Consider the following 15,826-nt stretch of genomic DNA (forward strand, 5'->3'; position numbering starts at 1 on the left):
CAGTGAAAGTCCAATGTGGTACTAGATGGCTGACTCTAATAATGTGGCCATTCAGTGTATGTTTATACTTGGTGGAGATGACCGGATAAAGCTGATCATAGACATTAGATGTTGTCTGGATCTTTTCTCATTTTTATGGTTATGGAGCCTGCGGGTCAGAAATAGGAGCCGATAGGTTTGATTTATAGAGGAGACCTGCAGCTATGTGATAACTACTGCTGTCATTTAACTTTTGTTTTTTTTTTTGTGATCTTTTCAGTTCTTCTAAATAATTTCATGTGACTTCTCCATCTATCTGTGACTTTTACAATATTTTTTTCAGGGTAAAGATCTGCCCCATATTAATACTACAGAGACATATGTGAGGGGCGATGAGCGGTGTAAAGAGGAGATTCCTACAGTTAGCCTCACAGGTGAGTAGTGACCGCATAATGTCAGTGTTTGGCTACAAGAGGAAGCACAGAGATTGGCCATGTGTACCTGGCTGACACTGAATTTTTTCACTCAGCGATAAAGTAGTTTTACTCAGGACCTCCTCTCATCCATAATATTTTTGACCCTTAATTTGGCATCATGAATAGATTGGAGTGACCCCAATGGAAATGATTTAGTATTAGTGGTCTAAGATGAGACACATGAAATAATTGATAATCTGAAGGGATATTGCAATGGACATCTTGTAACACATAGCATTTACCTGATTGATATGTCAAAGAGAGTCGGCCCTTGTTTCAAGGCCAAAACTAATTAATTCATTCAATTTGGACTGAGGATGAGATACCAAAAATTAAGTTAACTTGATATCACGGTTCCATCCCTCGGGGTGTCTGGGATGCAGTTACTGACAACTCGGCCATCCAATCCGGTACAGGGGCATGCTGAAACTGTTGGTACTTTGATGGACAGCTAAGCCGTCCAATCTGGGACAGGGGCGTGCCGAAGCTGTCAGTACTTTGATTGACAGCATGGCCATCCAATCTGGTTCATCGGCGTGCTGAGCTGTCAATGTGTTTATTGACAGCATGACTAGTCAATCTGTGACTGGGAGGCGTCCGCTGTCTCAGGTGTTCACTATCCCGGGTAATAGCCATGCCTACTTAACTGAGCAGCTTCTCCCAGACCACTGCCAGACGTACATTCATCTTGGAAGGTTTGTACTTTGTGCTCCCTGTGCCTTGAGTTCTATATGCTTGATCTGTTGCCCGACCTTGGACTTTGTTCTGACTATCTGCCTTTTTAACCCCTTCAGCTCTGATCCGTTATCCTCCCGGTACTCTGACCTCGGAACGTTACCTGACTACGCTTTTGTCTCTTCCTTCTGTTTTTGACGTACTCTCCTGGCTTCTGACCTTGGACTCCCTGACCACTCTGACTCACAGCTTGGCCCTGAGATGTGACTAGCAAAAAGCCCCCGTCACACTCAGCGACGCTACAGTGATCCCGACAACGATACGACCTGGTAGGGATCGTTGCTGTGTCGCTATGTGGTCGCTGGTGAGATGCCAAACGGTCAGATCTTCCCAATGACTCAGCAACGATACGGCGACCTGTAGCGACCTTTGTAACGATGTCGGCGGTCGTTGGGACCCTGTCACATAGCAGCTACTCTGATGATTCAGACCTCGAATCAACGCAAATCCACGCCTATGTGTCTCGCTTCTGAGTCGCTAACGAGGTAGTTGGTAAGGTGTCAAACATACCGATGTATGCTACCGAGCGGAACCTCAATGATCAAAAAAATGTCCAGGACATTCTGACATGACCAGTGATCTTACAGCAGGGGCCTGGTCACTGCTACCTGTCAAACATAGCGAGATCGCTGCTGAGGTCGCTGTTGCGTCACACAACTTGTGATTCAGCAGCGATCTCGCTTAGTGTGACGGGGGCTTTACACTTGACTTGTGGTCACCTTTATCAAAGACTTTTCGAAGGTTCTAAGAAAAGCACTAAAAGACCACTGAAACATGCTTTGAATGGGTGTTGAAATTGGGACAAAACTGCAGAAAACACTGTGTTTTCATCCTTCAGTAACACTGACATACAACTCTGGCAAAAATTAGGAGCCCACTTTCAAATGTTCAGTTTGTCTGATTTTTCTCTTTATAGGTATATTTTTCAGTAAAATGTAAATTGTTCTTTTAGTCTATAAACTTCTGACCACATAAAACTAGAAGTGAAGCCGCGCTTAAGGGTTGATGTTAGAATACACCTTATATGAGCATATGAGTGGTTGTGCTATATATATGCAGTGTAAGTTAAATCAATCAAGAGTCCATGCACTCTAGCTAAGGGAGAAGAAAAGGTTACCAAACCATATCAATCAGCTTCTGAAATGGTTTAAAGTATCAGTAGGACCATTTGCCACCAAACTATGCCCGCATATAAACGCCTGCAAAAATCACGGCAATACGGCCCGCAAAAACTGCCCGTAGAAACAGGCCGCAAAAAACACGGCAAGTGTAAAAGCAGCCCTAAAGGGTTTCACAGATAATATCTCTGGAATCATGAGAATGAGAAAGTATTCTAATAATAATAAGTCTAATGTGTTGTTCTGAAAGTACAAAGGTGTATTGCCAAGTTTTTAACATAAAGGTTCGGATACGGCTTTAAAGAAGGCTACTACTTGCGATATAACGCAATTTTATTTTAAAGTACAAAATTAACCCCTTTACCCCCAAGGGTGGTTTATCCACAAAGAAAAAGATGATTAAAAGGCTCTTTTACTAATATGAAAAAGACTTTCTTTTTAGAACCATATATAAAATACTACACATCACCAATTAGAGGAGTAAGGGGAAATAGACATACACATATGTATATTGTGATTACACACATAAAGACACACACATCCAGCACATGGAGAATACGAGCGGCTATATGTCTCCAAATGTATGGCTATCCAAATATGGCAATTTATTCAAAGTAGTAGGTCAACCTCAAAGAGAACAAAATTAAATCAATAATTAACAATAACATTACAATTACCATATACCAAAATTATCTCAGATTTCACCACTGAGGTTGTATACCATATCCTCACATAATACTACATAATGTAAAGAGACCACATTATAGATGTCTATTATATTAAGCATCCACCACTAAAAAGTGGCTACTATAATAAGCATACATTGCCACTACATGACAGTAAATATTTGTGGGATGATGCATAAATGCAGCCACACATCCTGACTGGTCACCTATTGCACTACCTATATTACTGCCAAAAAATGGCCGCTATATACACAGGGAACAAAGCCCATTCTATGATAATTACCGGCAGTGGTGGTCAGGAGGTACTCCAGTGTCTGGATAGCGCGTCCGCCCCGCCGCGCGTTTCGGACCCACCTTCTTCAAGGGACCTAGCCAGTATGTAAACCGGCATCCTTATATAGTGTGCCCGGGCGCCGCATATTGCGGCGTTACCGGAAGTCATGCCCATGGCCCGGAAATGACGCGCTCCGTCGCCGAGGCAACCACAGTGCCGGTCTGTACTGGCGTCACACAGTGGGAATGGCCGGGGCGGGCCTCCCCCACCATGTAAAGACGCCACATACAGACAGGGGCAGCGGTGACAGGGAGACGGGTGCGTACTGAGCCGGTGGCACTGACTTACAAATACATAGAGCGCACACGCATTGTGAACGTATCAAACCAAATATACCACCCAATAATATATAAATACATACAAATTACATATGAGATCAGCAATCATCTATCAGGACAATATCATATATATTTAGACACAAAAATTATTTCACCATAAATAATAATTACATATCAATATTGACCTAAGAAAATGTATAATAGTTATCATAATCATTGCTGACTTCTTCATTTCTTGACAATAATTATTCACCCACAATGGGCTGGATTATATATGGTGTCCATGGATATATAGTTGTATAGTTCACTTTATCCATCCTTATAGCTCCCAACACTAAGGTTATAAAAAAATAAAAAGCTAAAAAATTAAAAATGGGAAATCACATATCATAGGTAATATCTATATACAGAACAGTGTTTATAGGAATGGGACATAACTGATATTTTCATTGAGTCCAGATGGATGGACTGACTCAATTGTCCATATCCATCTGGACTCAAGTTGGGCCAACTTCCTAGAGATCCCACCCCCGCGGATCCCCGTCTCGACCATGTCGATGCCCCTCACCCTGAGAAGGCTGCCATCGCAGCCATGATATTTCCAAAAATGGCGGGGAATGGTCTTTAATGATGTTATATCTTCCGCGGTCGCTGCCGCCTCTATGCCCAAAACATGTTCTCGCACCTTCAGCTGTCTAGTAGTCATGCCCACGTAAATCATATTACATGGGCAGGCAGCATAATATATTACATTCTTACTGGTACATGTAATATATTTTTTTATTTTGAATTCCGAGATCCATTTTGGGTGACAAAAACCTCGGTGCGATCCATGTTTGGGCACGCGACGCAGCGACCACATGGAATACTACCACAACGACACGCCATTTGATCTAAGAAAGTGACTATTGGCTCACCCACATAGTGGCTTTGAACCAACTTGTCCCGCAAATTTCTTGATCTTCTGGCTGCAATAGCAGCCCTATCCGGCAGGAGTCTCGACAAAACTGGATCAGCCTTCAATATATGCCAGGATTTATCAAGGATCTTTCGCATACGCGGGAAATGTGAATGATAATTTGTGACAAATCTCACTTTACCCGACTCTTTGTTAGGTCTTATACTATATAAGAGTGTATCCCTTGAAGAATATCTGGCCCTATTAAATGCCTTTTTGATCATTCGGTTACTAAAACCACGTTCAAGCAGCCTTTCTTTCAAATCTTCCGCCTGCCTGAAAAAGTCTTCATTAGTTGAGCACAACCTGCGTAATCGCAAGAATTGTCTGGTGGGAACAGACTGGACCATATGTCCCGGATGGGATAGCCGCTCGTATTCTCCATGTGCTGGATGTGTGCGTCTTTTTTATGTGTGTAATCACAATATACATATGTGTATGTCTATTTCCCCTTACTCCTCTAATTGGTAATGTGTAGTATTTTATATATGGTTCTAAAAGTAAAGTCTTTTTCATATTAGTAAAAGAGCCTTTTAATCATCTTTTTCTTTGTGGATATGCTATATATTTGATGATAGGCATTATTAATCCGAGTGGACACATGGGGATTATAATTAATTATATATAATAATTGATACCATGTGTCCCAGTCATACTTGGCAGATTTGCCCCAAGGGTGGTTTGCACGTTAATGACCGGGCCAATTTTTACAATTCTGACCACTGTCCCTTTATGAGGTAATAACTCTGGAACACTTCCATGGATCTCGGTGATTCTGACATTGTTTTCTCGTCACATATTGTACTTCATGTTAGTGCTAAAATTTAATTCATATAACTTGCCTTTATTTGTGAAAAAAATGGAAATTTGGCGAAAATTTTGAAAATGTTGCAATTTTCCAACTTTGAATTTTTATGCCCTTAAATCACAGAGATATAGCACACAAAAAACTACATAAATAACATTTCCCACGTTTACTTTACATCAGCACAATTTCGGAATGAAAATTTTGTTTTGTTAGGAAGTTATAAGGGTTAAAAGTTGACCAGCGATTTCTCATTTTTACAACACCATTTTATTTTTAGGGACCACATCACATTTGAGGTCACTTTGAGGGGTTTATATGATAGAAGATACCCCAAAATGACACCATTCTAAAAACTGCACCCCTCAAGGTGCTCAAAACCACATTCAATAAGTTTATTAACCCTTCAGGTGCTTCACAGGAATTTTTTGAATGTTTAAAAAATGAACATTTAACTTTTTTTCACAAAAAAATTTCTTCAGGTCAAATTTTTTTTTTATTTTACCAAGGGTAACAGGAGAAATTGGACTGCAAAAGTTATTGTGCATTTTGTCCTGAGTACGCTGATACCTGATATGTGGGGGGAACCACTGTTTCGGCGCATGGCAGAGCTCAGAAGGGAAGGAGCGCCGTTTGACTTTTTCAACGCAAAATTGGCTGGAATTCAGATCGGACGCCTTGTCACATTTGGAAAGCCCCTGATGTGCCTAAACAGTGGAAACCACCCACAAATTATGCCATTTTGGAAACTAGACCCCACAAGGAACTTATATAGATGTGTGGTGAGAACTTTGAACCCCCAAGGGCTTCACAGAAGTTTATAACGTACAGCCGTACAATTAAAAAAATCATACTTTTTCCACAAAAAAGATCTTTTCACCCCCAATTTTTATTTTCCCAAGGGTAACAGGACCCCTAAAGAAATTGTACAATTTGTCCTGAGTATGCTGATACCCCATATGTGGGGGTAAATGACTATTTGGGCGCATGGCAGAGCTCGGAAAGGAAGCAGCGCCATTTGACTTTTTAGCTGGATTTGAGATCGGACGCCATGTAGTGTTTGGAAAGCCCCTGATGTGCCAAAACAGTGGAAACCCCCCACAAATGACACCATTTTGGAAGCTAAACCCACCAAGGAACTTATGTAGATGTGTGGTGAGAAGTTTGAACCCCCAAGGGCTTCACAGAAGTTTATAACGTACAGCTTAAAATTAAAAACTCATATTGTTTCCAAAAAAATGATCTTTTCACCCCCAATTTTTATTTTCCCAAGGGTAACAGGACCCCAAAAGTTATTGTGCAGTTTGTCCTGAGTACACTGATACCCTACATGTGGGAGTAAACCACTATTTGGGCACATGGCAGAGCTCGGAAGGGAAGCAGCGCCATTTGTCTTTTTTGGCTGGAATTGAGATTTGCGTTTGAAAAACCCCTGATGTGCCTAAACAGTGGAAACCCCCACAAATGACACCATTTTGGAAACTAGACCCCCCAGGAAATGTATCTAGATGTGTGGTGAGCACTTTGAACCCCCAAGGGCTTCACACAAGTTTATAACGCCCGGGCGTGAAAATAAAAAAATCATACTTTTTCCACAAACATGATCTTTTAGTCCCCAATTTTTTTATTTTCCCAAGGATAACAGGAGAAATTGGAACCCAAAAGTTGTTGTCCAATTTGCCCTGAGTACACTGATATCCCATATGTGGGAGAAAACTACTGTATGGGCACACGTCGGAGCTTGGAAGGAAAGTAGTGACGTTTTGGAAAGCAGACTTTGATGGAATGGTCTGTTGGTGTCATGGTGCCTTTGGAGAGCCTCTGATGTGCCTAAACTGTTGAAACTCCCCCACTAGTGACCCCATTTTGGAAACTAGACACCCCCAAAGAACTTATCTAGATTTGTGATGAGCACTTTGAACCCCCAAGTGCTTCACAGAACTTTATAACGTAGAGCCATAAAATAAAAAAAATCTTTGCCCCCAATTTTTTATTTTCCCAAGGGTAACAGGAGAAATTGGACCCCAAAAGTTGTTGTGCAATTTGTTCTGAGTAGGCTGATACCCAATATGTGGGGGAAAACTACTGTTTGGGCGTATGGCAGAGCTTGGAAGGGAAGGAGCACGGTTTGACTTTTTCAACGCAGAATTGGCTGGAATTGAGATCAGACGCCATGTTGCGTTTGGAGAGCACCAGATGTGCCCAAACAGTGGAAACCCCCCAATTCTAACTCCAACCCTAACCCCAACACACCCCTAACCCTAATGTCAGCCCTAACCCTAGCCCTAACTCTAACCCTAACCCTAATGGGTAAATGGAAATAAATATATATTTTTTTAATTTTATTATTTTTCCCTAACTAAGGGGGTTAGGATTAGGGGGGTTTGATTTATCATTTGTGGCGGGTTTTTATGTTTGGCAGCTGTCATACGCTAAAAGACGCTAGTTTTTGCATTACCACATTTTGAGAGCTATAATTTTTCCATATTTTGACCCACCGAGTCATGTGAGGTCTTATTTTTTGTGGGACGAGTTGACATTTTTATTGGTACCATTTTCGGGCAAGTGACATTTTTTGATCGCTTTTTATTCCGATTTTTGTGACGCAGAATGAACAAAAATCAGCATTTCATGAATTTCTTTTGGGGGTGCATTTACACCGTTCCGCATGTGGTAACATTGATAAAGCGGTTTTATTCTTCGGGTTAGTATGATTACAGCGATACCTCATTTATGTCATTTTTTTATGTTTTTGCACTTTTATGCAATGGAAACAATTTTATATAAAAAAATAATTATTTTTGCATCGCTTTATTCTGCGAGCTATAACTTTTTTATTTTTTTGCTGATAACACTGTGTGGCTGCTCGTTTTTTGCGGGACAAGATGACGTTTTCAGCGGTATCATGCTTATTTATATTCGCTTTTTTGATCTCGTGTTATTGCACTTTTTGTTCAGCGGTATGATGATAAAGCATGTTATTTGGCATTTTTTTTTTTAAGGGGTTCACTAAAGGGGTTAACTAGTGGGACAGTTTTATAGGGCGGGTCGTTACGGACGCGGTGATACTAAGTATATGTACTTTTATTGTTTTTTGTTTTATTTCCAAAAAATGAATTTATTAGGGAACCATTTTTGTTTTTTAATTTATTTAGGGATTTTTATAAATTATTTTTACACTTTTTTTAACTTTATTACTTTGTCCCAGTGACAGGTACTGCACAGGCTTCCTTACTGCCTGCTCTCAGCAGGCACTGAGGAAGCCGCCTCCCTGCAGGCCCCCGGTTCCAAGATGGCCGCGGGCCATCTTGGGTCCGGGGGCCTGCAGGGAAGGAGACCCACCGAGCAGTGCAGCACATCGCGCTGCTCGGAGGGGCTCAGGGAAGCACGGAGGGAGCCCCCTCCCTGCCGATGCTTCCCTAATCTCCCGGTACACTGTGATCATGTTTGATCGCAGTGTGCCAGAGGTTAATGTGCCGGGGCGGTCCGTGACCGCCCCTTATATATAGTGCCGGGTGTCAGCTGTGATAATCAGCTGACAGCCGGCCGCGATCAGTGGCGCTCCCCCCCGTGGGCGCCGCTGATCGCTATGACGTACTATCCCGTCCATGGGAATTAAGTCCCAGGTCATATGGACAGGATAGTACATCTAATGGCAGAAAGGGGTTAAAGGAATAGTATGATTGAATAGTATGATTGCGTACAATTTTGAATATTTTAACATACAAAGGTTAAGTACATGCAAAGATTAAAATACATATAATGATTAAGTACATATACTCACATCATCCATCACCAAGAGGCTTTTAAACATCATCCGTCTGGAAATTCAGAGAAGCAACACTAAGGTACAGAACCGCTGGGAAATTCACAACACTGCACGGACGTCTCCAATTATGCAGGTATCAACACTGTACATGTACAGGTGTCTAAGTTTTTGCTTCTGTCATAGTCATGTTTCTCTGATCTTATATAGTAATTTACACTTTGTGTAGATCTAGCTTCACCCTGCCCTTCCAGTGGCCAGCTTTCACGGTCGGATGAAACTGAGATAACATGGCATCATCAGACAATGGGCCGTAAACCCTTAGAATATAAAAGCCACAAGGGTTTAGATAAAACCACCACAGACAGAGGCTAAGTAAACCTTAATGTTTTACAATGGCAAACAACAAACATAGATAAACATAGAATTGTTTGTGAAGCAACAGTTCTCAAGATTGTGTCACTGTGAGCATTGTCTGTCTGTAATTGTTTGACAAGAAATGCTGCTATGTCATAGTTTGAATGCATTTTGTATGTTTCAATATGGACTCAAAATACAGGAAAGATATATCTTTGTACCGTGTTAGCCAATAGATAGAAGAATATTTAGAATTGAGAGTCCTCAATGGTTGATACCTTTTAATGGCTAACTGAAAGATGGTAACAAGTTGCAAGCTTTTGAGACTACGCAGGTCTCTTCATCAGGCTGGAGTAATAAAAAATCTGAAGGATAACATATTTATACAAAAGACAGCACAGAAATAACCCAATAGCTAAGACAAGTGATGTGAAGTGGAGTAGTCATTATGGGGGAGTGATAAGCATAAATATTGGAACAGTTCATAGATAAGCAGTGTGAAGGTTTTATTGCCCTCTGTCTGGTTCTGTGTTGTGATGACCCCAGAAGGTCTAAAGCAAATTCCTTAATTGATGTAAAAAGACATAAATCCATGCGACACATTCATTCCTGCACTGAATGTTTGGAAAGTGTTCATAAATTTGTACTCTGAGATTCTTCTTTCTCTCTCTCTGAGACTTGAAGTTACCTTTTAATACAAGTAATTTAATGTCCATCATGCTATCACCAGGGATACAAAAATGTTTTGCCACAGGTAGATCCATTCTTTTTTCTCTTATTGTGTGACGATGAGAATTCAACCTTGTTCTCGGTTTTTGCTCTGTCTCATCCACATACAGACCCCCAATTGGACATTTAGTACAAATAATTAAGTACACCACCATTTGTGTCTTTTTTCACTCTGGTTTGTGTCCATTGTTAAGCAGCTATTTCTCCCAGGTGTCCATATTTCTGGTGTGCCCACTGAGTCAGTCTGAGCATTCCCTCAGTGGTGTCAGTCTTTGAACTGGATACAGCGACTGATATTTTGGAAGGTTCCTCTGATAATAAGTTGAAGAGTCCTTCTAGTGTACCTGAAGCACAATAAGCATCAACATTAAACAGTCACTTTAATTCTTTGTTCAATTAGCTGGATATCTTACCACAACTCTTTTCCCAACACTACAGATTGTCCCATTCAGTAGTAGTAGGCACAAGCACACCGGTCTCCTAATACTGTAATTATAACCTTGTGCCCACTGAAATGTTTTGGATTTACATAAATAAACTGGCCTCCACCCTCCACTCTTGAATCTACCAAAGCGTTATCATGTTGGCTGTTTTTATTGTTCAGTTAATCACCAAATCTACATGGGGTGTCTATCCATTTGTGGAGTGTGGCCAGCAAGTCAATAACTCTTATCTTCTTCCCCCCATTGATCCTCCATTTTAGATGATAACATCTTGGAAGGCTCAAATGATAACCTCTTCAAATGGGCTTTGAATTCCTGTATCAAGGATTTCATTTCAGCAAAAGATCCTCAATCCCCAGTGCTGTGGGCTTTGATGAAGACGGAAAGGGAGTGGGCCCTCACTCTCCCAGTGTCCTGTCTCGCGCCTGCTGTGGAGATTCAGAATCTTTTACTGTAACCTCTCTATTATGTGAAACACCTGACTTTTTATTAATTCCTCTCTTTTGATACAATTTTCACATCTCGTCAGTACCAATCCCATCTATTCTATCCCTGTGGACGCCATCCTTTATTAAGGCCCTAAACATAAATTTCCGGGTAATACGGAATCTAGGATTTTAATGACTTTTGACATCGTAATGCTGCTCTTCAGCGGGAAGATTACCCTTTTGTTTGGGTCCCCAATCTCCCAGATTCCTTAACTCTAGAATTGCCTCCAGCGTGTTAGCAATTGTTTTTCCAGTCTGATTTACCATTAGCATCATCATGATATGTTTATAAGCTGGAGGGGCATTTCTAATGATACGATTTCTAACAGATACACTTACACCAACTTGCATATAATCATTATAGGTGTTTGCTGAAATAGCATTTTTCATTACCTCCTCCTTCAACCTCTGAGCACAATCTTTTAACATAAACCATGGTTTTTCATTGGGCGGCCAGTCCACCTCAGATGGGTATTTATGCTGCAATGCCATAGTCACAACATCAAGCATACTACACACCACATGTGGTTGCTGGATTATCAAGGTACGGAATGCTTTCTTCACTACAGGCTTATGACTTAGTTGGACAAATTTTGGGCCATCCACAGCATCCACCTGTACTTCATGAGCTCCCATCTCCCATAATCTGACTGCCCAAGCTATCAGGGATTCATTTGGCTTTTGAGAAAAACGATCTTGAAGATCATTAAGCTCCTGCTGACTGTAATCCTCTACCGCATTCTCATTCCATTTACCTGTAGCTGTCTCTAAAATCCGTCTCCGATATATAGGATGAACTTTCACTGGGTTAAGAGGAGGATCAGTTTCCCTCTTCCCATGGAAATGTCCTTCCTGTCACGGTCACGCGTCTGGACGCAGCGAGTACCGCAAGGCGAACCCATGTGACGCACGTGACCCTGGATACACCGCCTCCAGTGGGGCGAATTTAAATAATAAACACGTGCAACTGGATACACGGCCTCCAACTGGCGAATTTAGACATTACATGTATATAAAAATCTGGAAACCCCGCCTCCAGTAAGGTGAATTTAAACAATAAGGGAAACCTGGGAAACATTAACAATGGTGGGCCCTGCGATAAGGAATAGGGAAGTGGAGACCTCCTGAGCTCCCCTGAGCCAGTGTCCCTGCACTCCTAACGTTCCCTATGCCGGTTCCGCACCGGGCGCGCAACAGGAACCTAAAAACCCTAGCTCACCCTGACTTAAACCCTCCCTAGGGAATTGGTCGGTGTGGAAACTAATCCCACCACTGCACTAAAACACACATGAGGAAAGATGAAAAAACAGGGGAAACACCACTTAGCTTTGCTCTGTTGCGTACGCTCCTAGTAAAAGAGCCCACCACTTGTGTGCATCTTCTCCACCCGGATCCATCACCATAACTGGATCCTTCACCATAGTGCAGCCTTGGAGCAGAGTCCACCACCAGTTGCAGCTTTCCAGTAACAGAGTCCCAAAGATGAGTTCAGCTCCTGCCCAAAAAGTCCAGCATGCTTGAGTCCAGCTCTCAGCAACCAAGTCCTGCATGCTGAGTGCAACTCTCTCCATAGTCGTCACTCCACCAAGCCATGCAAGCACTTCCTGCAAACACATATCCATCACATCTGTCCACTAATAACTTATTCTGACATTGTGCTATAACCAATGCATTCTGGGCTTCACACAACTGTTTTTCCAATTCCTGTACTTTTGTTAACATACGTAATCTTTCCTTATGCTGTTTTCTATATGCAGACAACAATATCCATCCGTGCTTACAAACAGCGCTCAACTCTTTACCTTTCTCCACTTTGACTTTCTTTAAGCATGCAGCCACATCAGCAGGTTCAGCTCCCTTCAGACATTTGTCCCATGCTTCACCCAAACCAGCACTGAGCGACCACTTGGTTGCCAAAATATGATAGGGAGCCTGTTCCCAGCCTGAAATCTCAATAGACTCACACACTGCCACCTTTTTCTTAAAGACAGGCATGTTCTACGCAATCTCACACTATCACAGAGTCCTGATAATATTAATAAAAAACTTCTGAGCCTTCTACGTATCCTGCTGACTACGCCAAATTATGCATTGCCAAGTTTTTAACACTAAGGTTTGGATACGGCTTTAAAGAAAGTACAAAATTAAAGTAATAATGATTGAATTAAATGATTGGATAGGTGTCCAAGTTTTTGCTTCTGTCTTAGTTATGTTTCTCTGATCTTATATAGTATTTTACACTACGTGTAGCTCTAGCTTCACCCTGCCCTTCCAGTGGCCAGCTTTCAAGGTCGAGATAAATTGACATCATCAGACAATGGGCCGTAAACCCTTAGAATATAAAAGCCACAAGGGTTTATATAAAACCACCACAGAGAGAGGTTAAGTAAACCTTAATGTTTTACAATGACAAACAACAAACATAGATAAACATAGAACTGTTTGTGAAACAACAGTTCTCAAGATTGTGTCACTGTGAGCATTGACTGTCTGTAACTGTTTGACAAGAAATGCAGCTACAGTTAGGTCCATATATATTTGGACAGAGACATTTTTCTAATTTTGGTTCGAGACATTACCACAATGAATTTTAAACAAAACAATTCAGATGCAGTTGAAGTTCAGACTTTCAGCTTTCATTTGAGGGTATCCACATTAAAATTGGATGAAGGGTTTAGGAGTTTCAGCTCCTTAACATGTGCCACCCTGTTTTACCATCAGAAGTAATCCAGGGAACAGGGTGAGCTAGGGCACCCCTAGTGTTAGGGACAGGGAAGGAGACTCTGGTCCCGGGACACCCAACAACAGAGTCGAAACACTCCTCAAATTCTCCAAAACTTTATATTTTTGTCCTGAGCAGAGGATGGTTCTTGAAATAAAGTTCACAAAGGAGAAGCACAGTTTTTTTTCTAATCTCTAGAAAATCTGCCTGATAACTGTATATGGATTCAGCTGCAGGCACTGGTGCTAAAGCTGCAAAATGTATAAGATAATTCCTGAGTTTTATTCTTTTGGCATTTTCATGCTTCAACTGAGAGAATCAATTAACTAGATTCAGGTGAGGGAAACTTTGGAGAGCATAAATCTGGCCAAAATAGTGTTTCCAAGTGATCCATGGTATCTTTTCTTTGGTAGGAATTTGGAAGTCACTGCAGGGAGTTCCTTGGTCACCCCATGGATTATTACCACGGTAGTGTCAGAGACTGCAGATCTTCGCTCTGCATGTGACTGCAGAAGGTCTCAGCAGTTTGCTTTGCAGACTTCTTCCTGATCCTTCTGATTCTAGGGCCCAGTGGTGTTAGGAATCTGTGTCCTGCCATACTTATGCAGAGATCCAGATCCTCACATTTGTCTCCAGAGGCTAAGTCCTTTCAGCCAGCTTCTGAGCATGCTCCTGGAATGAGCTACCATTGGAGTTCAGGAGTCAGGTGCTCAGGTCCTGCTCCTGATTCCATTGGTTCAGCTCAGGGCTCTGGAGATTTCCGGAAGGTCCCGGTCACTATAAAAAGTGCGCATGGCTGTTCTGCCATGCGCTAGTATTTTTCATACTTGCTGCTGTGTGTTTGGTATTGTATGCTTGGACTGGTGAATGACTTATTATGAAACCCCTTCCCTCTCATATTACGATTGTGTGAGTGATTGGGCAGCCGCCAGTAGCAGCGCTAGCGCCAGCGCGCTCCAGCAATACCTTTTGCAGCAGCTAAGCGTCCTGCATTGCGCCAGCGTTCTTGCAGCGCTTTGCTTGCGGCTCTGTTCATGCCGCGCTGCGGTTGCAGCCTCCTGGGTGTTCGCAGTTTCGACACCTCGTACCTTATTTTTTACGGTAGGTCTACAGGGGATAGTCCTGGTGTTTAAGGCTATTTCTGTGACCTTTAATACGTGTCCACATCGCAGAAGTCTGTGACCCTATACAGACTCAGCGGTATTTATGTTTTTGTTGGCAGCTCTGTGCATATAACAGAGTCTGCTTTAGTGCACGGAGTGCAGCTAAAACCCTGTGCACATTACCGCCTGAGTGCCCTGCCTCTTTTAGCAGCGGTTACCCCATCTACCGCACAGTGGACCCCGAGCGGTGAACGCACTTTATTTTAATTTTATTTAGTGCGTTCCACCGCTCATAACAAGTGGCAGCCTTCCCCCTGCTCTAGTTGACACACCTGGACCGGGGTGTTTTTAACTCCCAGCTTGCTGTTGGGAGTTGTCGGTGATATTTCCATTTCCCCCTGTTGAGGCTTGGAGCTATAGTAGTTGGCTATCTTCCTCCTTGGTGTTGCTGTAAGACATCTGTGTAACGTATCTGAGTCTTCCCAAGATAAGTGTTCCCCTTGTTTGTCTACCCCAGCTGTGTTTAGTTGTAGTGCTCATCTTGTCCTTCCCTATGCAGAGCTTATTGCCAGAGTAAGGCGGGGACTAGGTTCCTGCTCGGTGATAGGTGCAGAAGCTATATAGGGACATTTAGGGCTGACAGGGTGAAGTTAGATCTGTCCCCTTATCCCTTCTTGTTTCACTTAGTCTTTCCTACATTGTGCATAATATTATTACTGGCCGTTCATGTTTGCAAAAGAAAAAAACACCTGACACTTGGTTTTCTTTGTGTTTTTTGTGTGTGATATTTTTTCTTTTGCTAGGTTTATGGATCCTGTTTCTGTGCTGGCAGAGCAGCTGCAGAGGTTG

At 42.1% G+C, this 15,826-nt stretch overlaps 1 protein-coding gene across 15 annotated transcripts in view; it reads left to right on the forward strand.

Annotated features, from left to right (window-relative positions):
• The window catches only part of LOC141050961 (uncharacterized), a 292,974-nt gene that overhangs the window by 224,276 nt on the left and 52,872 nt on the right, over positions 1–15,826 (forward strand). For 2 of the 15 annotated variants that reach the window (XM_073547699.1, XM_073547705.1), the window contains exon 2: positions 323–413. The exons of the other annotated variants lie outside the window; for them this stretch is intronic. In XM_073547699.1, coding sequence (XP_073403800.1) covers positions 372–413 — 42 coding nt within the window. In that variant the 5' untranslated portion in view covers positions 323–371. The remainder of the gene's footprint in view (positions 1–322; positions 414–15,826) is intronic. 15 annotated transcript variants of the gene reach the window in all.

The sequence above is a fragment of the Dendrobates tinctorius genome, unplaced genomic scaffold, assembly GCF_039654945.1.
Source record: "Dendrobates tinctorius isolate UK_male_01 unplaced genomic scaffold, ASM3965494v1 ptg000155l, whole genome shotgun sequence".
NCBI lineage: Eukaryota > Metazoa > Chordata > Amphibia > Anura > Dendrobatidae > Dendrobates > Dendrobates tinctorius.